This window comes from Homarus americanus, unplaced genomic scaffold (assembly GCF_018991925.1).
Source record: "Homarus americanus isolate GMGI-L3 unplaced genomic scaffold, GMGI_Hamer_2.0 scaffold54095, whole genome shotgun sequence".
NCBI classification, from domain to species: Eukaryota; Metazoa; Arthropoda; class Malacostraca; order Decapoda; family Nephropidae; genus Homarus; species Homarus americanus.
In genome coordinates, this window is record NW_024742051.1 from 314704 (window position 1) to 339065 (window position 24362).

The 24362-nt window shown below is 49.3% G+C and overlaps 2 protein-coding genes across 3 annotated transcripts in view; both read left to right on the top strand.

Moving 5' to 3' along the window:
- LOC121876443 (titin-like) lies at window positions 1-16411 on the top strand. Of its 2 annotated transcripts, none has more exons than XM_042381518.1 (4): window positions 1-882; window positions 7036-7273; window positions 7789-14206; window positions 16292-16411. In XM_042381518.1, the coding sequence occupies exons 1-4, from the start codon at window positions 869-871 to the stop codon at window positions 16300-16302; spliced, it is 6681 nt and encodes a 2226-aa protein (XP_042237452.1). In that variant the 5' UTR covers window positions 1-868; the 3' UTR covers window positions 16303-16411. The 2 variants fall into 2 exon arrangements, with proteins under 2 accessions (XP_042237452.1, XP_042237453.1); XM_042381519.1 differs by having other exon boundaries at window positions 7789-13663; window positions 16292-16393.
- Window positions 14213-24362, top strand: part of LOC121876444 (FYVE, RhoGEF and PH domain-containing protein 6-like) — a 24805-nt gene continuing 14655 nt past the window's right edge. Inside the window, exon 1 of the mRNA XM_042381520.1 lies at window positions 14213-16696. Coding sequence (XP_042237454.1) covers window positions 14615-16696 — 2082 coding nt within the window. The 5' untranslated portion in view covers window positions 14213-14614. The remainder of the gene's footprint in view (window positions 16697-24362) is intronic.

A 24362-nucleotide genomic window follows, 5' to 3' on the forward strand; every position in this document is an offset into this window, starting at 1 on the left:
CTAACCATCGGGCCCCGTGCCAGTACCTACAGCCATCATCGGAGGCCAACACTACCTCCAACACCTCCTCTGGCACCTCAAAAAATCCTCCCAAGACAGCGGGATATCCTCAAGATCCTTCCTCATGTCTCTAGGAGTGAAGGATAATCACGAGAAGACTAGGATATCAGGACGTCTTTTGCAACTCCTCTAAAACTACCGGCATATCTCCACCTACCACCACCACCACCACCACCACCACCACTACAACAACTACCACCGGCCATAATTGTGGTAGGACAGCGCTGAAGGACCCCTCAATCATCGTAGCGAAGGATCCGGGAACTCCTTGGTGTAGGATTCTTGAAGGAGTTATTCTCTTACTGTAAGATTCTCGAAAGATATCCTACACTCACCTCTGATATAGGACTCCGGTGTTCTAGGATGCTGGTAACGAAGGAAGGAGTCATAGGATTGCCCAGGAGGTGAAGGAAAGTGAACTGAAGAACCATGGTAGTGTAGGACTCTGGCGGTGTTGAAAAATATTATATTAAAGGAATCCTGCATTTGAGATCCCCGCTTTGAAGTAATCCCACGCTAAAGAAATCCCTCCCTGAAGAAATCCTGCGTTGAAAAATATAAAAATCCCTCATCGAATAATCCTGCGTTGTAAGACCTCGGTGTGTGAAGGACTTTAAACGACGCTAAACCAAACCGATAAACGCGATAAAACAGTGGCGTTGAGGCGTTGTGGTTTAGGATAACTTTATAAACCATCAACGTCACTTAAACCCGCGCCCTGACGTGTCGTGTGGTGGTGGGCGTGGAGTGGGCGTGGTGGACAAAACTAAAAGAATAATCAGTTTCCCGGGGATGTAAGATCATCAATATGTCCTCCTTTTGGTAAGAGTTGAGTCAATTGTCTTTTCTTGTGTCGTGTTGTCCAGTCTCTGCATGTTCTTTGTTGTTGTTATTGTTGTTTTCGTCTAATAACATCTATCTATTGTTATTTATCCCTTAAACCTTTCAATAACATCTAACGGCTTTTCGTATTACAATATTTAGTACCTAATATTTTAAATATAAATGGGTGCGTTTTTGTTAAGTGATGTGAATTTATTTGTGTGAATTTTCTACCAATCAGAACTGAATATTGCCGTTTGAATTAATCTCATTGGTTTGGGGAGTTATCCAATGACAAGTTGGTGAGTCATGTGAGTCAAGCACTTGTCGGATTTTTTGCAAATCAAAACTGAGAGTATTTGCAGCAATAAATTTCACTGGCTAGCCAGTGTCAAATTGGTGGTGATGGTATCTTACCTGTCGGATTTCCAGCCAATCAGACGTGAGAATAGCAATAGGGAAAGATTTCATTGGTTGTAAGAGCCATGCAGGAGTAAATAGGATCGTCTTAAATGTGAATTAATTAATTTCTTATCGGATTTCTAGCCAATCAGAATTGAGAAAACATGCAAGAATAAATTATACTGGCTATTAATGCTATCCAGTGACAAGTTGGAGGGTGTCCAAGCAATAGTCCAAGCAAGCGAACACTAACACAAATTATTACTTGGAATATTGTCAAAGGCGCCATAATGCCAGACGTCCCCTTAATGGCGCTCTCAAGTATGTGATTGACATCATCTGGTTCCCTGTTGTCATACACTATACATAGACAACAGGTATGAGGTCTGGCGAAAGATGACTTCGTCTGGCTAATTTAACTAAACTTTGTAATATCAACAAAACGAGACTAAAAGAGTGAGGATTATTGTAATTAAAACATGAGGAATTTAACTACACTTGTGAATCAACAATAAATAAATATGAATGCTAGAAAGTTTACAAGACAATGGTGAAAAAAGCCAATAGGTACGTCTAATATAAAAGAAATCCCACTAACGAGACCAAACATTATAAATGATTTTTTTAAAGATAAACCAACTAAATCTAATTAAACTAAAAACTTCTATAAAATTACAAAATTGAAATTCGATTAGGTTAGATTAGGTTTGGGTAGTTTGATTAAAAAAAGATGATTCATAAATACTGTAGTTCTGTTCGTGGTGATTTTATAACAATGCTCCCAGGAATATAAACAAATGGCTCACACGAGGCCTGGTAACGTAAGCATTATTAATTTTTCTTGAAATGGCGATTAATTATGATTTGTTTGGCATTTTAGAATAACAGAGGAACTGGAGGAACAAATATATGGCTTTAGTGCATAATTATGGCCTTAAATAAGCGAAATATATAATATAATATACTATAGGACTAGGCGTGTGTCTGTTTGTGTGTGTGTGTGTGTGTGTGTGTCTGTTCTGGGCAGCCGAAACGGCACAATCGTTTTTCATCAAACTTGGTGGAAAAATCACAAAAAATTCGTAGAGTGGAATAAACCTGGTCCCATGTCGATGGTTTCTTTAGGAAGGCATTAATTAACAATTATATTTACGATGGAAAACGATTCAAGTCTACGGACTTGCCGCACCCTAATTAACCATTCGAGTCTATGGACTTGCCGCACCCTAATTAACCATGCAAGTCTACGGACTTGCCGCACCCTCATTCGCTGTACGCTGTCCCGAGCGTTCAAACTCTCACAAGGGCACGAACGTGTCCGTGATCACTTGTACCGGCTCTATGACATGAACGGCTTTAGTTACTGTACTCTAATAAACATACTTTATAGTTTATTAAAAGGATAAATTATATAAGCGAGTCTTTAATTAATTTGTATACATTGATATGTTTGAATTTATTTAAGTTAACTATAATGCTCAAAATATTATGATGGAGGAGACGTAGTTTGAGAAATGTTAAAAATACGACGATTTTAAAAGAAAATGAAGTGATGATGACGAGGTGCTGTGGTTCCAATATTACAGGAACCATATGATTTTTGGGGTATAATATATTCTTTAAAAAAATTATATTGGCTTGAAGATATCGTATTATACCGCATTTTTTTATAATAATACTTTACTGTTTTATGAAGTAATTCCTTTGGTGTATTAATGAATAGAACACCAAATTCAGATGTTAAATTTTCTGATAGTAAATAATTCGCATTGGGTAGATTAGTTTAGAGTTAGGTTAGGTTAAGTTAGCAATAGCATGTGGTTAGGTTAGATTAGATTAGGTAAGCCAGGTTGGGTTAGGTTAAACATCAGGTTAGGTTAGGTTATGGTTTTCATCATGTTAGTTTAAATTAACATTGGGTTAGGTTAGGTTAGATTAGCTTAGGTTAGTATTGGGTTAGGTTAGTATTAGGTTAGGTTGGCCTTATGTTAAGTTAAGTGAGCATCAGGTTAAGTTAGGTTAGTAGCAAGAGTACTGTACCGCACACATGTTGATGCAGTCTAGCGTGTGTGTGTGTGTTGGATGATGGCCAGGAGGAACTGAAATGCATCGAGACATTCCTTAACACACAGTACCAACATTAACTCCTCATAATCGTCTCCTCACTCAACTAACTCAATATCTCAAATCCTTTATCATCGAGCGTTTTTGTGTGGGAATAATTTTATCTTTATTGCTAATTTTGTCCGGGATCCGAGTTAATTATTATTATTATTATTATTATTATTATTATTATTATTATTATTATTATTATTATTGCTAATTCTGTCCTGCATTCTAGCGTTCGCCTCTAACGCCATGAAGACAGACAGCTAATCATAATCATAATATGTATGGTTAATTGGTTGATTGATTGGTTGACTGGTTGATTGATTGGTTGGTTGAACTGGTTGAGTGACTGGTTGATTGATTGGTTGACTGGTTGATTGATTGGTTGACTGGTTGATTGATTGGTTGACTGGTTGATTGGTTGACTGGTTGATTGATTGGTTGACTGGTTGATTGATTGGTTGACTGGTTGATTGATTGGTTGACTGGTTGATTGATTGGTGACTGGTTGATTGATTGGTTGACTGGTTGATTGATTGGTTGACTGGTTGATTGATTGGTTGACTGGTTGAACTGGTTGAGTGACTGGTTGATTGATTGACTGATTGGTTGAGTGACTGGTTGATTGATTGTTTGAACTTGTTTATTTAGCCAGAAAAATACAGATATAAACAAAACAACATTATTGACTTGACTGAGGTTATGGCAATAGATTGATAGATAGATAAGATTGTTTGATAGATAGAGAGTTGGATGAATAAAATAGATAGATAGATGGATAGATAGATAGATAGATAGATAGATAGATAAATTAAATAGATAGATAGACAGATAGATAACATGTATAAGCCAGGATTCAGTGTCAAACAATTTCCTGTGATTAAATAATTCAGATATACTTAATTAATCCCCCCCGTGTGTGTGTGTGTGTGTGTGTGTGTGTGTGGATATAATTAAACTAGGATATCTTTGTGTAATTATACTTGGGTTTGTCGTGAGGTCAGAACACAACACATGGGGTCTGGGGAGATATTTTAAGAGTGTCGGTTGTCGTAAGGTCACAACAAGGAAGTAAGTGCTGGGTTATGCTGGCACTGGCGGCCATCTTGGCGGCTGAGATCATGGTCGGGGCTATTTTGGTGTGTGTGTGTGTGTGTGTGTGTGTGTGTGTGTGTGTGTGTGTGTGTGTGTGTGTGTGTGTGTGTGTGTGTGTCACCACGTCTGGATAATATTCTTCTGTTTTAACCTAACTGACAAGGGAAGACTCAGGGGTCAACATCCGGTACTGGAGTGGCCGTAATGGCTTCCAAACCGCACTCTGACTGTACCGGAAGTGGATCCATTGTTATTCATAACTAGAAAGAGTATATACATCTCTAACCTAACCTAACCCAACCTATCCCAACCTAACCTAACCCATCCCAACCTAACCTAACTTAACATAACCTAACATAACCCGCTAACCCAACCCAATATAATCCCCTATCCTAACCTAACCCAATCTAACCTAACCTAACCCCTATTGTGACGTCATAATATTCAGGTGTGCTACCATAGTGAATTCAGATATGACGTCATAGAGGAAATCAGGTGTGAGTGTGACGTCAAAGAGGATTCATCCGGATTACCTTGGCCTCGTTCGTGTATGGGAGAGTCCTATTAGGGTACGGGGGACGGTGTAATTAAGTGGTTCAGTCTTTGTTGTGGTGGTAGAATGGCGGAACTTCCTCCCTCTGGTGGCCGTGTGAGGGAACGAATATGCTGACCCCTCACCAGTCTCTACATCCTACCCCGGAAATAGTAGTTTAGTGTTTTGTAGGGCAGGGTTATGTAGTTGTGGAGTTAACCTGTGTGTGCTGTACCCCTCCTTGATCTGTGGTGTAGTGGTCAGCATGCTCGCCTCGCAAGTGAGTGGACCCGGGTTTGATCCCCAGGCAGGGTGAAACTATGGGCAAGTTTCTTTCCGCCATTTGCCTCTGTCTACCCAGCAGTAATTGGGGACCTGGATGTTAATCGTATTCCGGGGTAATGGTTAGCCAGTGCAGTTGGCGAGTTGTCCGGTCTTCTCGGACACTGGGTCATGCAGCTCGTTAACTCAGGGTGTGGTTGTTGTGTTGGCGACAGCTTCTACACCTTAAACAAATTAACACCTAGGAGGCCCTTGGGTCGGCCATCCTCGTTACAGGAGAGACAACCATTATTACTTAATAGTGTAGTATAGTGGAGTGGAGTGCAGAGGATGTTCACTCGGAAACAGGAAGCAAGGATATATGTTGGGCTTTACCAGTACTATATCTGAGTTTATTTCCGCCCCCTGCAGCCCCCCAGTCCCCCTGCCTCCCTCCCAGCCCTCCCTCCCAGTCCCCCTGCCTCCTCCCAGCCCCCCCCTCTCAGACCCCCGCCCATTGTAGTGACCATACAGAGCTTCAGGTGCCGCCATGTTCCTCAAGAGACAACTGGACTAGTATTGGGTGGATCAAGATGTGTATAAGCTTAGTAATGGGGATGATGGTGAGTGTGTGTGTTTGTATTTGGTCCATAACCTAACCTAACCAAATCTAATAGGCATTTTGTCCAGAAGATAATTATCCACGTGTCATTTCGTCCAGTAGGTGTCATTTCGTCCATAGGTAATTATCGAGGTGGACACTGGGTATTTCGTCCAGGTGAACATTTGGCAGGTTTGTTAGGGTGAGGCGCGCGCTAGAACACACTGGTAGCTGACCTTGAGGCTCAACACCGTTAGAACGCACCGCAGACACAGGTGTTCCTCTCGTAATTAACACAAAAACGACTTTTTTACACCTGTGCTTATGACGACACTGCTCAGTTTATTGGTCACCTGATGATTAGGCGCTCACGAGTTATATCACCTGAAGATTAAACACCCTTAAACCTTACCTAACCTGACACCAATTTAACCTAATACTATTCTAACACTAACCTAACCTAACCTTAACCTAACCAGGCAACCTTTAATACTAACCTAACTTGATACCAACGTAACCTAATACTATTCTAACACTAACCTAACCAAACCTAATCTAATGCCTTGTATTTTATTCAATTAAATACAAATATAAGTTGGTATCTAACTGACTCACTTAAGCTACGACACAATGATGGATTCTCAAAGGTTCACAACTTAAATTTTTTTACTGTTGGTATGTTTCATGTGCGTATTTATGTGTACAGGTGAGTCATGCGCATATCCCAGTGTACGGGTGATTCATGTGCGTATTCCAGTGTACGGGTGACTCATGTGCGTATTCAAGTGTACGGGTGACTCATGTGCGTATCCTCGTGTACGGGTGAGTTATGGATGTATTCTTGTTTACGGGTGAGTCATATACAGTACGTATTGTGGTGTACATGAGATGTGTGTGTGTGTGTGTGTGTGTGTGTGTGTGATGACTGTCTCTCTCTGCTCACATGACGACATTATCATGGTTGGGGGAGGAGCTATTGTGTGGTTTCTCTGTCTGTCTGTCTGTCTGTCTGTCTGTCTCCCTCCCTCCGTCTCTCACACATGAGAAACAGACATGATTGGTAGGTTCGTTGACTGTGTGTGTGTGTGTGTGTGTGTGTGTGTGTGTGTGTGTGTGTGATAAAATAAAACTAACTCACATCTCTCACACACAGGAGCAGCGTAACAGGGAGGGGGTCAGGAGACAAGCCCCCCTCAGGTCAATCTCGCTCTGTGTCTCGTGGCAAAGAGAACGAACCTCGAGGACGACCGACGACTCGAGAACGACCCGAAGACGAGGACGTGTCGTTGGAGGATGACCTCGACGAGAGCACCTCCACCAGGGGAGAGGCCAAACCCGAGGCCGAGGAGGGAAAGGATGGATGTCTGAACGTGTCCAAGTTGGCTGGACAGGTGAGAGAGAGAGAGAGAGAGAGAGAGAGAGAGAGAGAGAGAGAGAGAGAGAGAGAGAGAGAGAGAGTTTTGCAAGGTTTAATGGTGTGTGTGTCGTAAATCTTATTATTATATTGTAATCTGTAGTAGTAGTAGTAGAAGTAGTAGTAGTAGTAGTAGTAGTAGAAGTAGTAGTAGTAGTAGTAGTAGTAGTAGAAGTAGTAGTAGTAATAGTAATAGTAGTAGTAGACTTAGAGTAAATCATGGTAACTTTCAATGGTATTTTGTGAATGGTACTCAATGGTTAGTTTAGGTTATATTATGGTAGGTTAATGGTAGATCATGATGGTGCTAATACCATTGTCTTCTAGGTTAGCTTAGATTGAATTAGGTTTGGTTAGATTAGATTAGGTTAGGTTTGGTTATGGTAGGTTAGGTTATGGTAGGTTAGGTTGTGGTTGATTGTGGTGGGTTTATGGTAGGTTATGGTAGGTTAGGTTATGGTTGATGGTGCTAATACCATTGTGTTTTTTAAGGTATGGGGTCGCGGTGGTGGCGGCATGATGCGGGTTGGAATCCTGCCAGCCTTCACACGGTCCGGTAAGACAGGTTCTCTGCCTCACCGCGCCCGCCGTCCATCATCTTCCGAGGACGCTTCACAGGCCGCCCCGACGCCGCCCCCAACTCCGAACATCGACGAGCGCCCGCCCGTGCCCGACTCCCCGAAGCCCAAGGTGAAGGGTGTGGGGAAGAAGCGGGCGGCCTCAGCATCGCCAGCTCGGGATAAGAGGAGATCTTTTAGGGGAATATCCCGTGATCGGTTCCCGCAGCTTCCTTCAATGCCGCATCTGCCATCTATGCCGTCTATGCCGCATATGCCGTCTCTGCCGCATATGCCGTCTATGCCGCAGATGCCGTCTATGCCACATCTGCCACCTATGCCTAAGGCCCCGTCGTTGCCGCCACAGCTGCGGAAAATGTTGAGTCGCGGCGACAGGGGGAAGAAAGGGCAGGACAACCCCAGTAAGCCAAGTCGTCGCCAGGGCCCCGTAGGTCGTACCTGGGTCAAGGTCTACGATGACATCACCTTCATGGATGACGAGAAGGAGGAGGAGCTGTACCCCGTCCTGGCCTACACCGGGAGGCCCAAGTCAATCCCCGAGGCTCAGCCCTTACCCACCCCCCCGACCCCACCCCCACCCAGGACCCACCAGCGTCGGCCCTCTGCCGAGAGTGATTACGATAATTTCCCCCAACCTGAACCCACACACGAAGTCTCTGAAGATGATGTCATCCCCCAGCCGGAAGTGACGGCCCCGGTTGATGTCCCTGAAGAGGATCACTCTGGACACGGGCGTGGGAGGGAGAGGTTTAGAGGGCGGCGGCAGAAGCGCACAGGGACGCCCGTGGCTGTTGGACGGTCTAGTCAACAACAGGTGGACGTCCCGGATGATATGGACTTGGCCCGCCTGGCAGCCCTGGAGAGTGAGATCATCGTAGCCACCGAGGAGGAGGAGGACTACATCATCCCTCAGGCCCTCCAGCCTCCACGACCTCCACGAGGCAACAAGGTGTATGACAACATTGAGGTTAAGACCTCAGACGCCGACGTGCAGCAGCAGGACCTTCAGGAGGCCTCACCACAGGTGCCGTACGAGGAGCCCATTAAGCCCCGCCGAGGTGTGAAGCTGTACGAGGAGATACTCATACGTCGACAGCAGCTGATTCTTACCTCCCCTGACGCTGACCAGGAGGACGAACAGCAGCAGCAGGCAGAGGAAGCTGTACAGGAGGAGGTACAGCAAGAGGAGGCTGTACAGGTGGAGGTACAGCAACAACACGAGGAAGTTGCTGTCCAGAGTGAGATTGAAGAGCAAGAAGCAGCTGTTCAACAAGAAGAACCACCTGAAGCTGGAGGTACAGAGAAACAACCAGACGTGGAGGTGGAGGAGCCACCTCGTCCTCGGCGCGGCGTGAAAGTGTATGAGACCGTGGAGTTGCGTCGTCAGGCCCCGACGGAGTACACCTTCGAGACCAACATGGAACAAACGGTCTCCGAGGAGTCTTATCAGGAGGACACCACTCAGGAGGACACCGCCCAGGAGGACACCACTCAAGAGGCCGCCAAAGCACCCGAGGAGGTGGTGGAGCCGGCGCGTCCCTCGAGAGGTAACAAGGTTTATGCCGCCGTCCTCATAGAGCGCCACCAGGAGAGTGGTCAGGGTCTTGTGAGTGATGTCTCCCTCCAGCTCAAGGATGACTCAGTGAAGCACGACAGTGAGGTGACGGAAGCCGTCACGGCTGAAGCAGAAACAGTGAAGGCTGAAGCAGTAGAGATGGCGGGTGTAGAAGTAACAAAGGAAGGAGCAGCTGTTGTGGAGGCTGGGGGTGAGGAGACAGTTGTGACGATCTCAGGGGAGAAGACGGAGGTGGACACCACGCAGGAGACGCCGACGAAGGCTGTAAAGGAAGATGCTGCGACGGAAAGGACGACAGAAGTGGCCACGACTCAAGTGACAGCTATGGACGTTGACAGCACGCGAGAGGCACCGACAGAAGGTGGGGAGACAGTGCCGCCCTATGCTCGGGTCCTGAAGTACAGCGGCAGTAAGGAGCTGCGCCCGCTGGCCAACAGCGAGGATGACGAGCCTCCCCCTCCCATCCCCCCCAAGAAAAAGGGCCTGAGGACCATATCCCCTAACCTGGTGGACCCCAACGACCCCCCACGACCCCCGCGGCACCTCAAGCCTCCCAGGGCCCGAAAATCCTTAATGGTGAACGGGGAAGTGTTAGAACCCCAGCGGCCGGTGAGGGGCACTAAGGTTTACGCCACCGTGGAGGTCGTGACCCCGGCGGCCCCTAAAAGACACTCCAAGGTGGTGCGTATCGAGGATGTGGTCTCCAGCTCCCAGGTGAAGGAACGCCTGGCGGACGCCGCCCCCGCCAAGCCCTCCAGAAACGCCTACCAACACCACCGCAGCCACCCGCCTCGACGACGCAAGAAGCACAAACACGGCCGAGACGACGACGATGGCGAAGAACAGGCGGTGACAGCGACGCTGACGGTGAACGCCTCGCAGCCCTGTGAGGTGACCTTCACCAACGATTTCGAGAACTACGAGAATGTCACTCTGAACGAGGGTCGTCCACGACCTATTGCCCGTTCACGTTCACGCCCCCTCCCCCCACCCCCTCCCCCACCCAAGAAGGGCAAGATACAACAGCGACACGAGGAGAGAATGAAACAGGACCAGCATCAGCAAGTACTCACAGGCCCTGATGCACCCCGTGAGTCAAGGCAGCAGGGGTACCAACATGTGGACGGTGTTGGCAGGCGTGAGGTAGCTGAACAACAACATGATCAGATTGGGCACCTTGTTCACCCAGCCAGTCGTCCCTCAACGCTCGCGGGAGCAGGTACTACGAGTGGTAATCTCGAATCGGACATAGACAATAATTTGAGAACGATTGAGTCCTCTTTCGCGGCACTAGACACGGTATTAAAGTCCTTACAGACCTATTCGAGGTCCTCCCCCTGTCGTGTAGGAACCAAGGACACCACAGCTCCTCCCACCACTGATGAAAACTTAAAGCAAAATCCTCCGCCTCCCGATACCGTCTCCTCCTCCTCCTTCACTACTACGTCATCGCCTTCTACAGTAGCGTCAACAGGTATTCCCACCCTAACCACAGCATCACCAACAGTCATCACAGCCACGTCAAGCACCCCAACGGTACAAACATTAACAGAAACGGCTTCCCCAACCGTTAAAACAGTGATAACAGTATTGGAGAAAGGCGAGGGACCAGAGTCGACAGTGATAGTAGAGAGAGCGAAAACTGAGCCAGAGAAAGTGAGAATCGTGCCACAGACTGCAGTGAAATTTGGCGAGGGAGGAAAGACACTGTATGAAACGGCAGTGACGATAGGAGACGAGTCGGCTGAGACAGGGAGAGACAGACCTCTATCGCAGTCGAGTGTGAAGGTCGGTGAATCCAAAAGTGACGCGGGAGAAGTCAAAAGTGTTGTGAAAGACTCAGAGGAAGTTAAAAGTGCCGTGAAAGTGCCAGAGGAGGTCAAAAGTACTGTGGAAGTGCCAGAGGAAGTCAAAAGTGCGGTGGAAGTGCCAGGGGAAGTCAAAAGTGCAGTGGAAGTGCCAGAGGAAGTCAAAAGTGCGGTGGAAGTGCCAGGGGAAGTCAAAAGTGCTGTGGAAGTGCCAGAGGAGGTCAAAAGTGCAGTGGAAGTGCCAGAGGAAGTCAAAAGTACTGTGGAAGAACCAGAAGTAGTTAAAAGTGCTGTGAAAAGAACAGAAGTCAAAACTGAATCAGAAAGTGTTGAAGGTATCGTGAAGCCAAAATCGAAAGACGAAGAAGCCAATAAAGATCCCATAAAAGTCAAAACGGTTCCCGAGACTGCATTAAAATTCCAAGAAGGTAAGGCATTGTTTGAAACGTCTGTAAGAATCGGGGAATCCAAGGACATTACAAAGGAAGTCAAAATTGTCTCAGAGACGAGTGTAGAGACAGCTGAAGTCAAAACTGAATCTGATGAAGCCAAGGGCATTCCAGAGACGTCAGTGAAAGTCGAGGAGGAAGTAAAAACTAAACCTCAGACGTCTGTAAAAGTCAAAGAAGTCAAACCCGAGCCTGAGAAAGTAAAAACTTCCCCAGAGATTTCATTGAAGTTCGAAGAAGGGAAAACATTATATGAAACTTCTGTAAAAGTCGGGGAAGTCAAATCGGAGGAGGTGGAAGTCAAACCCTCTATTCCACAGGGAACAGATGATGTGAAGGCTTCTCTATCACAAGCTGAAGTGAAACAAGAGGAAGTCAAGGCCGATACAGAGGAAGTCAAGCCTGAAACAGTAGAAGTCAAGCCTGGAACAGTAGAAGTCAAGGCTGAAACAGTAGAAGTCAAGGCTGAAACAGTAGAAGTCAAGACTGAAACAGAGGAAGTCAAGCCTGAAACAGAGGAAGTCAAAGCTGTAACAGAGGAAGTCAAGGCTGAAACAGAGGAAGCCAAGGCTTTAACAGAGGAGATCAAGAGCCAATCTACACGACCCAAAACTGTGGAAGTCAAAGTAACTGACCCCGTGGAAGTCAAAACTGTTCCTGAGACATCATTGAAATTCCAAGAAGGGAAGACTCTTTTTGAGACTACAGTTAAAGTTGGAGAAGAATTCAAATCTGATGAAGTCAAAACTGTTCCTAAAAATACAGAAGAATTCAAAACCCAGTCAGAAAAGCAAGAGGCTGGTTCAGTAGCCACAGAGGAGCCTGACAAATCCAAAGACCGGGAGGAAGTCAAAATTGTCGATCCTGTTGAACTCAAAACTGTTCCAGAGACAGCAGTTAAATTCCAGGAAGGAATAACCGTTTTCGAGACATCAGTAAAAATTGATGAAGCCAAAGACAGCACCGAGGAATTCAAAGCAACACCAGAAGCAAGCGTGACAATTGATGAATTCAAAGTAATATCAACAAAAGCAGATGTGAGGACTGATGAAACTGAGTCTGGTGAAGTTAAAGACGTTTCTCAAGAGACTGTGATAGCTGGGGAAGTCAAGGTATTGGACCCAGAAGAAGTCAAAACGGTCTTGGTAACAGATATTAAATTTGACGAGGGAAAGACCCTATTTGAGACTAGTGTAAAAGTTGGGGAATTCAAACCCGAGGAAGAGTTGGGCCTGGAAGTCAAAAGTGACGCTGGGAATAAAGAGGAAGTCAAAAGTATCTTTGAAAGTACTGAGGAAGCCAAGCCTGAGGCAGAAGAAGTTAAAGGTAAATCTCAGGCAACAGCTAAGGTTGTGGAATCCCCAAAAGATCCAGAAAAAGTAAAAACTATTGAGAAGACTGCAGTGAAATTTGACGAGGGGAAGACACGAATTGAAACCTCTGTGAAAATTGGTGAAGCCAAAGACAGCACCGAGGAAGTCAAAATTGAATCTGGAGAAAGCGAAGATATCCTCCAGACACCCCTGAAACAAGAGGAAGCCAAAGTAACAGATCCGGAGAAAATTCAAACGGTACCGGAGACATCCTTGAAATTTGAGGAAGGCAAAACAGTATTTCAAACGACCGTGAGTGTTGGTGAAGACAAAACCCAGACTGTGGACGCCGACAGTGCACCACAGGCATCAGGAGAGACAAAAAAAGTCAAAGTTGAAGCTGAGGAATTCAAGACCCCGAAGCCAAGAGGCAAAACTGTTTACGAGACGTTATATCAAGTAGAAGCCATCAAGGACAAGAAGTCAAAACCACAGGAGGAATTCACGGAAAGTCACATAAGTAAGACGAAGAGTTTACCAGGAGCCAAGGAGGGAGAGACGTGTTCTGAAGGGGTCGCTGAAGAAGAGCAGACGACCTTGGGCCTGGAGGCGGGTGTAGCGGACATAGCCACCCGTCTTGAAGGTATTCGCTGTACCCTGGAGAGTGTGTTTGTTAATTTCCCATCAGCATTTAGCCTTTCTAGTGACTTGACCCCTTCACCTCCCCCCCTTACGTTTAAAGCCCCGCCCACTGTTTGTTTTGATTCTGAAGCCCCGCCCACTGTTTGTTTTGATTCTGAAGCCCCGCCCACTGTTTGTTTTGATTCTGAAGCCCCGCCCACTGTTTGTTTTGATTCTGAAGCCCCGCCCACTGTTTGTTTTGATTCTGAAGCCCTGCCTACTAGTTTAACACCCTCTAACGTGCTCACCCACCCCATCAGTGACCACGCCCCAGCATCCGAAGCCACGCCCACCGTAACACAGTCTAACACACCCACTCCGCCCACTAGTAATCCCTGCACCTCCACCCACCACCACCACCCATCTACCAGTATAGAACAGGGACCTCCCGCGGCCGCCCACGAGGGACTACTCAATCTCCAGGAGAGCTCCGCCGCCCCTACCACCATCACCAATCACCACGACGCACCTCACCCGTCCACCACACACCCCAGCGACCTCTGCGGTGCGTGTAGTAAGAGTGTGTGTGTGTTGTGTGGCCGCCTAGGTGTAGACGTGAGTGTAGTAGTGGTTAGTGAAAGCGTGGGTGCGTTCACGAGTGGGTTAGTGTTCAGTAGCGGTGTAAACACTGCCAGCAGACGGGTGTTGGTGTGTAGAGGCTACACTAGTGAGTCTAGGAAGTGTACGTTAGTGCTTAGTAACGAGTGCAGTGCGTTAGTGCTTTGTAGTGACTTAGTTGTTTGGTGAAAGTGTGTTGTGTTGTGATTACCTGACACAAACAGCAAAAAGTAGGATCAGCTGAGTGACGCAGGGCAGGAGAGAGGTGCGGGCGTTTTACGCGTCGCCTGGCGATGTGTCAGCACTCAGACAGCGCCAGCGGGGACGAAGACAACAGTATAAAGCCAGGAGCTGCATGTCCGCACACCTACAAGTTACCGGAGGTGGTGTAGGTGTGGCCTCCTGGCCGCCGCCACACCACAACAATGAAACAGTCTTGGAGGAGGAGGTGAAGGGGGAGCGTCGTCGTGGCTCCTGGGACGAGAGGTCCTCGACGACGTGGAGCGACACCAGTGACAGTATCATGACCCAGGAGAGTGAGAACAACTCCTCCTCCTTCAGCGGGAGAAGATCCCTGGCTGCGATATTTGGTTCACTCGGAAAGACCAATAAACAGAGAGCCATTGCGACATTACAGCAGCACCGGAAAGCTAGTGGTGACGGACGACAAAGTCAGTTTTACATTGACCTCCCTCACGCTAACACGCTCGTCGACCACCCTCACAACCACGCCCATACTGACAGTACTCACGCCCACACAGACTGTCAACACGCCCACACGGACAGTAACAGTACCCGCACAGATCAAAGTAATGTAGAGGAGTTAGTATCGCGCGTGCCGCGACTAGGAGTGTGGGGGACGGACAGCTGTACCTCCAGTGAACAACAACCCGTGAGTCAGAGTGACGCTGGCCACAGGCGGAGTAAGACTCATCTGGGAGTGTTAGTCATCCCCGCTTCACTGTGCGAGTCACCGGCGTACAGAGAGAGAGCCTCTGCCGCCCGCAACCACGACTCTAACATGGGGCTCGTCCTCTCCAGGGAAGATCTCTCTGAGGAGGAGGACACCGTCACTGATGGAGACAAAAGTTGTCTCATCTCTCACAGAGTTCCAGCTGAGGTGTCCAACCAGTATGTGAGAGTCTTAGCTGAGTTAACACACAACTGCGCCCTCTCACTATACACCCGAAACTGTGAGGAAGGCCCCGCCCACCTCAACACGGTGACGGGGGGACGTGGGAGAGACACGCAGGCTGTTACACAACACCTGCAGTGTGAGGAGGACCGAGGTTGGCCAACTGTCGCTCACACGAGTGAAAGTCCAACACCTGATGATGATGATCGAACGCTGGACCAATATCGTCATTGTGAAGGTGAAGGTGGTGACCTAATTGTTGAAGCTGTGAGTGGTGAGGATGGTGTAACGCGGAGTGAGGAATGTGGTGAGGGGGGTGAGAGGGAGATAGAGGAAGGACCCGCGCTCGTCAAGAAACTGTGGACCATATCGTCGACCCCCTCACGGGAGGCGAGGGCAGGACCATGGGTATCAGTGTGGGGGGACGGGGAGGTGAGTGCTGCCACTCTGGATGGTACTCAGAAGGATGGTACAAGTGGTACTCGAGTTAGTGAGGAGGAAGGGGAGGTAATAGAGGCGGGGGAGGGTGTCCACGGCCACCATGACGGTGCCAAGACCGACCACACAGGCTCCCTACCGCCGCCACAAGTTAGTGTGAGTAACCCCTCTGGCTGCAGCATGACGCCAGGTGTGTTGTGTGACACTAACCCACTCACCCACAGTCCTGACATGACCCCTACGGCCAGTCCGGACTTAACCTCTGACGATAAACGTGATAGAAAGATCTTCCTTATAGCCCAGGAAGTGATGACCTCAGAGAGAGTGTTTGTTGATGTTCTCAAACTGTTAAATGTTCATTTTCGTAAGTTTGTGTTAGAGTGGCGTGAGGGAGGTGGCGGCCCCGTCATCCCTGAGGACGACCTCGCCAGACTACTCAACTATTTGCCACAATTACAGAATCTGAATGAGGAGATCCTGAGTGACTTAGAAGAACGCATCGCAGACTGGGACAGACACAAGAAGATATCTGATGTGATCGTACGCAAGGGACCGTTCCTTAAACTATACTCGGCTTACATCAAGGAGTTCCAGAGCCAGTGTGACCACCTAGACCACTGCTGTGAGACCAACCCGACCTTCTCCCGCGTTGTGAAGGCCTTTGAGGCCACGGAGCGCTGTACCAAGCTCAACCTCAAGCACTACATGCTCAAACCCGTGCAGAGGATCCCACAGTACCGCCTCTTGTTGGAGGAGTACCTCAAACGCCTGCCAGAGACCAGCCCGGACTACATCGACACCCAGACGGCGCTAGCGGTAGTGTCCAATGTCGCGGCCCACGCTAACGACACCATGAAGCAGGGGGTGAGTGTTATGACCGCCTTTATTATTGTTTATCCTGTTTAAATGGTCCACACACACGCACACACACACACACACACACACACACACACACACACACACACACACACATCATTATGTCTTAATCACATGTAAGCTTGTATATTTTCAGCCACCGGCTGCAACTCTATTAATAAACCGTTTTTTATTATTATTATTATTACATACAGTTCCATCCAGGTTAGCAGGTCAAGGGAGGTAATTCCAGTTAGGTTAGGGTAGGTCACGAGCAGGTTAAGACACACACACATACCTGTGCATATATACATACATACATACACACATACATACATACACATACATACATACATACATACATACATACATACATACATACATACACACAAACATACATGAGAACAAATACCCACACCCAATACATATCAACACACACACACACACACAGACATTTATTGTTTACGCTTAATCAGCTTATTGTCAGCTTAATTAAGGCATTACAGCTTTTCAGGTCTCAAAATAAACTTTGTGGTTGTTCCTTTACGATTCTGTTATAGGATCACCTGAAGAATACCCACCCCAGCTTATTTCACCTGAAGATTAACCACCCTAATGCTATTTGGGGGTATGGGGGGTAGTTTAGGTTGGGTTACGTTAGGTTAGGTCAGATTACGTTAGGTTAGGTTAGGTTAGGTCAGATTACGTTAGGTTAGGATAGTTTAGGTTAGGTTACGTTAGGTTAGGTCAGATTACGTTAGGTTAGGATAGTTTAGGTTAGGTTACGTTAGGTTAGGTTAGGTTAGGTTAGGTTAGGATAGTTTAGGTTAGGTTACGTTAGGTTAGGTTACGTTAGGTTAGGTTAGATTCCGTTAGGTTAAGCCCAGGGTTTTATCAAGGAAATTAACCTTACAACAGCAGAGTAGGAAATATTACACCACTTAACAAAATTCCTGGAATACATTAACACATTAGAAATTTTTCCAAGCAACGTTTTCACATAAGATAACATCCTCTGCCGTTATGTTCGTTTTACTGCGCCGCTGGAAGTTATACTGGAAAGTACAGAAAGTTGACTTGGAAATATATTGTACTGAACGTTTATCTGTACAGTTCTGTTTATGAGGAAATGTGAACGTGGCAGCGAGGAGGAGGGTTTTTCTGTGTCAGTATTCTAAGTTGGGTTTGTTGGGGGTTTGGTAGGCCATCTCAAGAGCTTTTTTTTTAGTTTGAATTGAATTTAATAGAAAGTTTATTTATCCAAAAAAACACAGATACAGAGTGGATAATAATAACATGGCTGAGCCAGTTGAGAACCTGAGCTGCACCTGATATATACTAGACATTTATCTCAAGGAAGTATTATGTAACATCTGGAATAGTACAATAGCATGGTGGTAATAAGAACATCTCATAATGTTACCACGGTTATCACTGAGAGCTGTCAGGTTTATGTCTAATTGACAAATATGTTTATTGCAATGGTAATTTCTTATCTATTTACATGATAATTTCCGATAAAACGGTTTTGATGGTACAATAAAAGCAGGTACTGTAAATATAGTAGGTATTACAAGAAATCACAAATAATTATAAATATCACCAATACCATCTAAAAATATATATAAATTGTAATTATTAATTTGTTTAGTTTGATTATATATTAGACGTAAGTAAATTATTAATGTTTTTTTAAAGAAAAATTTTTATTGAATATCTTAAGAGGAAAATAGTGATCAAAATGACTGTAAAATATGGGCTTCGTGTACGTGAGTGTTGCAAGGGTGTGTGTGTGTGTGTGTGTGTGTGTGTGTGTGTGTGTGTGTGTGTGTGTGTGTGTGTGTGTGTGTGTGTGGAGGAGAAGCAGAGAGAGAGAGAGGGAGAGACTTATAGGCTGGTCAGCATTACATAAGTGACTTACAACTATCGCGTGTTAAAAGTGTTTGGCTGCGTTAAGTTAAATTAAGTTAAATTGGAGCTTTGTGGTCCCAGTGTCCAGCTTGTTACATGCTTGACTAAACTACGTTGGACAGTTATTTATTGGACAAAATTTCCTCTAGACAGTTTCCCTATTGGACAAAATTCTCCCCACACAGTTCCTCATTGGACAAAATCTCTCTCTCTCTCTCTCTCTCTCTCTCTCTCTCTCTTCTCTTTCATCCTACATCACACGTTTAATCTTACACCAGGGCGGGCGTTCGTCACCGCCTGGCGTTCTCATCCATTGGATTGCCAGCCGGAACTTGGAAATACAGAATAATAAAAGGTATGTGTGTGTGTGTGTGTGTGTGTGTGTGTGTGTGTGTGTGTGTGTGTGTGTGTGTGTGTGTGTGTGTGTGTGTACCTGAGAGCATGTAATATGATTTCCTTGAACAGCTGAACTTAAACACCTGTAAAAAACTCCAAACACACACACACACACACCCATGTACGTATGTTTCTGCTGTCAAATATCGTCGTATTATTTACACGTTGGCAGCTCTCTCCCCACCCCTTCCACCATAATTGTTACATCAGCATTCTCCCCACCCCGCCCCCCTCTCCCTCCCTCTTCCTCTCCTTCTCCCCTTCCTCCCCTCTCCCTCCCCTCCATAACCTTCTATAGTATAAACAAACCACATCTACTAAAGTCTCTGGACAATTCGGCAGCCATATTGGTGTCTTAGCTTGAGTGAGTCAGGAACATTTTCTCGTATCAAGGTAGAATTAAAATTATATTGGAGAAGCTTACAGAATGATGATTTGGTTAGGTTAGGTTTGGTTAGGTTAGGTTTGGTTGGGATAGGTTTGGTTAGGTTAGGTTTGGTTTGGTTAGGTTATGTTGGGTTAAATATAAAACAAATTGGATACAAAAAGTGTGTCATGGAAACTCATTGTTCTGTGTGTGTGTGTGTGTGTGTGTGTGTGTGTGTGTGTGTGTGTGTGTGTGTGTGTGTGTCAGAGAGGAACTGCGTGCGTCCTGTAAGGGCCTCAATGGTGGCGGAGGAAGCCTGCATTTAAGAGTCCGTGTGTGTGTGTGGCAATGGTCCTCTCTCTCTCTCTCTCTCTCTCTCTCTCTCTCTCTCTCTCTCTCTTTATCCATCCACCATCCATCCATCCATCCGTCCGTCCGCCTGTCTGTCCGTCTGTCTGTCTCTCTGTGACCGCCTTAGTTCAGGACGGTCGGGTGACGAGCAGGTGGAAGGGACTGATTGAAACTCACCTTGACGCCCTTAACATTTATTGACGTGGTCAGCACCTGCAGAAGAAGAAGGCGTTCATTAGTATTACTTGGTGATCCATCTGATACATAATTAGTTAGTCACACACAACTTTATCTTAACTACATAAGGTCATTAAATATAGCGACATAATACAAAGTTCATAACGCTATTAATCTTAGTTACGCTACACACATTGTCTTATTGCTTCAGATAAGGCTGAAATGAGTAGGCCTAATTAGTCCACAATATTTCAGTACTGAGGGGTACGTCACCACGTAGGCTGTACTTACAAGTGAGGGTCGATCAGTATGGTGTTCCAAGAGACAACAGTACTGTCTTAACACAAAACTCAGGGACAGGAGTGTGAGTTGGTGTGTTCACTACTGAGGGTGGAAGATGTTCACAGTATGGCTGTAAGACTTGGTCTCACAGTTAGGGAAGGCCAGACAGTCACCGCACCTGTAGAACTGTCTACTCCGAAACGCTTGTTCTATGTCTGCGACGTTTACAAACATCTGGCGAGGTCACAGGTCGCGCGGCCTCATTGGGACTCACACATGTACAGTCTACAAGGCAAGCATGAACTGAGCATGCTTCCCTGTTGGACGCTGTAGCTTCTGCGCTTCACCTTACACAAGGCTGTAGGGGGGTGCCACAAGGCTGTGGGGGGGTGCCACAAGGCTGTGGGGTGCCACAAGGCTGTGGGGGGTGCCACAAGGCTGTGGGGGGTGCCACAGGCTGTAGGGGGGTGCCACAAGGCTGTGGGGGGTGCCACAAGGCTGTGAAGTGCCACAAGGCTGTGGGGGGGTGCCACAAAGGCTGTGGGGGGGGTGCCACAAGGCTGTGGGGGGGTGCCCTAGGGGCTGTGGGGGGGTGCCACAAGGCTGTGGGGGGGGGGGGTGCCACAAGGCTGTGGGGGGTGCCACAAGGCTGTGGGGGGGGTGCCACAAGGCTGTGAGGGGGGTGCCACAAGGCTAGGGGGTGCCACAAGGCTGTGGGGGTGCCACAAGGGCTGTGGGGGGGGGTGCCACAAGGCTGTGGGGGGGTGCCCAAGGCTGTGGGGGTGCCACAAGGCTGTGAGGGGGGGTGCCACAAGGCTGTGGGGGTGCCACAAGGCTGTGGGGGGTGCCACAAGGCTGTGGGGGTGCCGGCTGTGGGGGTGCCACAAGGCTGTGGGGGGTGCCACAGGCTGTGGGGGGGTGCCACAAGGCTGTGGGGGTGCCACAGGTGTGCAAGGCTGTGGGGGGGTGCCACAAGGCTGTGGGGGGTGCCAGGCTGTGGGGTGCCACAAGGCTGTGGGGGGTGCCACAAGGCTGTGGGGGGTGCCACAAGGCTGTGGGGGGGGTGCCACAAGGCTGTGGGGGGGGTGCCACAAGGCTGTGGGGGGTGCCACAAGGCTGGGGGGGTGCCACAAGGCTGTGGGGGGTGCCACAAGGCTGTGGGGGGGTGCCACAAGGCTGTGGGGGGGGTGCCACAAGGCTGTAGGGGGGTGCCACAAGGCTGTAGGGGTGCCACAAGGCTGTGGGGGTGCCACAAGGCTGTGAGGGGTGCCACAAGGCTGTGGGGGGTGCCACAAGGCTGTGGGGGGGTGCCACAAGGCTGTGGGGAGGTGCCACAAGGCTGGGGTGCCTCAAGGCTGTGGGGGGGGGTGCCACAAGGCTGTGGGGGGGTGCCCACAAGGCTGTGGGGGGTGCCACAAGGCTGTGGGGGGGTGCCACAAGGCTGTAGGGGTGCCACGGCTGTGGGGGGTGCCTGGGGCTGTAGGGAGGTGCCACAAGGCTGTGGGGGGTGCCACAAGGCTGTGGGGGGGTGCCACAAGGCTGTGAGGAGGTGCCACAAGGCTGTGGGTGCCACAAGGCTGTGAGGGAGGTGCCACAAGGCTGTGAGGGGGTGCCACAAGGCTGTGGGGGGGTGCCACAAGGCTGTAGGGGGGACACAAGGCTGTGGGGGGTGCCTGGGCTGTGGGGGGGTGCCTGGGCTGTGGGGTGCCACAAGGCTGTGGGGGTGCCACAGGCTGTGGGGGGTGCCACAAGGCTGTGGGGGGGTGCCACAAGGCTGTGGGGGGGTGCCAGGGCTGTGAGAGTGCAGGGGGGGGGTGCCACAAGGCTGTGGGGGGGTGCCACAAGGCTGTGAGGGTGCCACAAGGCTGTGGGGGGGGGTGCCACAAGGCTGTGCAGGGGGGGTGCCACAAGGCTGTGGGGGGTGCCACAAGGCTGTGGGGGGTGCCACAAGGCTGTGGGGGGGGTGCCACAAGGCTGTGGGGGTGCCTGGGGCTGTGGGGGGGGTGCCACAAGGCTGTGGGGGGGTGCCACAAGGCTGTGGGGGGTGCCACAAGGCTGTGGGGGGTGCCAAAGGCTGTGAGGGGGGGGGTGCTCAAGGCTGTGGGGGGGTGCCACAAGGCTGTGGGGGGTGCCACAAGGCTGTGGGGGGTGCCACAAGGCTGTGGGGGGTGCCAAAGGCTGTGGGGGTCCGGCTGTGGGGTGCCACAAGGCTGTGGGGGTGCCACAAGGCTGTGGGGGGTGCCACAGGCTGTGGGGGGGTGCCACAAGGCTGTGGGGGGGTGCCACAAGGCTGTGGGGGGTGCCACAAGGCTGTGGGGGGGGGTGCAAGGCTGTGGGGGTGCCACAAGGCTGTGAGGGGGTGCCACAAGGCTGTAGGGGGTGCCAGGGCTGTGGGGGGGTGCCACAAGGCTGTGGAGGGTGCCACAAGGCTGTGAGGGGTGCCACGGCTGTGGGGGGCCACAAGGCTGTGGGGGGGTGCCACAAGGCTGTGGGGGGTGCCACAAGGCTGTGGGGGTGCCCAGGGCTGTGGAGTGCCACAAGGCTGTGGGGGGGTGCCCAGAGGCTGTGGGGGGGTGCCACAAGGCTGTGGGGGTGCCACAAGGCTGTGGGGGGTGCCGGGCTGTGGGGGGGGGTGCCGCTGGGGGGCCGGTGGGGGTGCCACAAGGCTGTGGGGGTGCCACAAGGCTGTGGGGAGGTGCCACAAGGCTGTGAGGTGCCTCAGGGCTGTGAGAGTGCCACAAGGCTGTGGGGGGGCGCCACAAGGGCTGTGGGGGGTGCCACAAGGCTGTGGGGGGTGCCAGGGGCTGTGGGGGTGCCGGGCTGTGGGGTGCCACAAGCTGTGGGAGGTGCCACAAGGCTGTAGGGGGTGCCACAAGGCTGTGGGGGGTGCCACAAGGCTGTGAGGAGGTGCCACAAGGCTGTGGGGGGGGCCACAAGGCTGTGGGGAGGTGCCACAAGGCTGTGGGGGGTGCCACAAGGCTGTGGGGGGGGTGCCACAAGGCTGTGGGGGGTGCCACAAGGCTGTGGGGGGTGCCACAAGGCTGTGGGGGGTGCCACAAGGCTGTGGGGGGTGTACAAGGCTGTGGGGGGGTGCCACAAGGCTGTGGGGGGGTGCCACAAGGCTGTGGGGGGGTGCCACAAGGCTGTGGGGGGGGTGCCACAAGGCTGTGGGGGGTGCCACAAGGCTGTAGGGGGTGCCACAAGGCTGTGGGGGGTGCCACAAGGTATAGGGTGCCACAAGGCTGTAGGGAGGTGCCCAATAAAAAAAATAAAAATAAGGAGGTCGTATGTGGTCGTCGGCTGAGAGTTTATATTTGTCTGGGTGACACTCGCAGACACATGGGTTGAGGTGCTGAAGGCTGCCAGCACTGTGTAGCTGTAGCTGGCGGCGATAACATATCTATCCGCCCAAAGAATAATTTAGAGAAGCGTCATTCTATGTAGGCCCCAGGAGAGACATTTGGGCCCTGGTGTTATGTATATATGGAATATGGGGCCCCTAACACCTTAGTTACTCCCTTTTTTACCTCAGTTACCCTCTCTCCCCCTCACACCTCAATTATCCCTTCTCCCTCACACCCCACCCCTCATCCCCTCACCCGTCTCCCCCTCTCCCCTTCACCCCCTCTCCCCTTCACCCCCCTCACCTCCCCTCCCTTCACCCCCCTCATCACCGTCTCCTCTCCTTCACCCCCTCACCACAATATAACTAGGTATCCCTCCCCACCGTGTCAGGGTTCGTGTCCCCAATACTGATCCTGTACTCAATGGTGTAGTGACTCTAGTCTGATGGCCTCCTGTACCAACACAGGGCTCATAGAGGTCATAACAACGTAGAAGACTGTATTAATCACCCTTATGGTAGGAGAGTGGGGGAGAGTGGAAGGAGGGTAGTTGAAGAGAGATGAGAGGAAGAAGGGAGGGGGGTGAGAGGGAAGGGAAGATGTTGAGAGGATATGACAGGATAAGAGGGAGGGAGGGAGGATGAAGTGAGGTATGGAGAGAGAGTCCTTTATTTAATCTCTCAGTGTTGTTGTTCTTCAGCTTTTATGAAACTTAATGGTCGTAATGTTTGTATTACTTCAGGGCGAGGAGGGTGGGAGAGGGGGCGGAAAGGGATTAAGAGGGGTGGGAGAGGGGTTGGAGGGTTGGGAAGAGTTGGGGAAACGTAGATAAGATTGGGGAAGATTG

Coding starts and splice junctions, on each gene's coding strand:
- LOC121876443 (XM_042381518.1), top strand. Junction 7,274..7,788: donor TGTCCAAGTTGGCTGGACAG/GTGAGAGAGAGA, acceptor GTGTTTTTTAAG/GTATGGGGTCGCGGTGGTGG.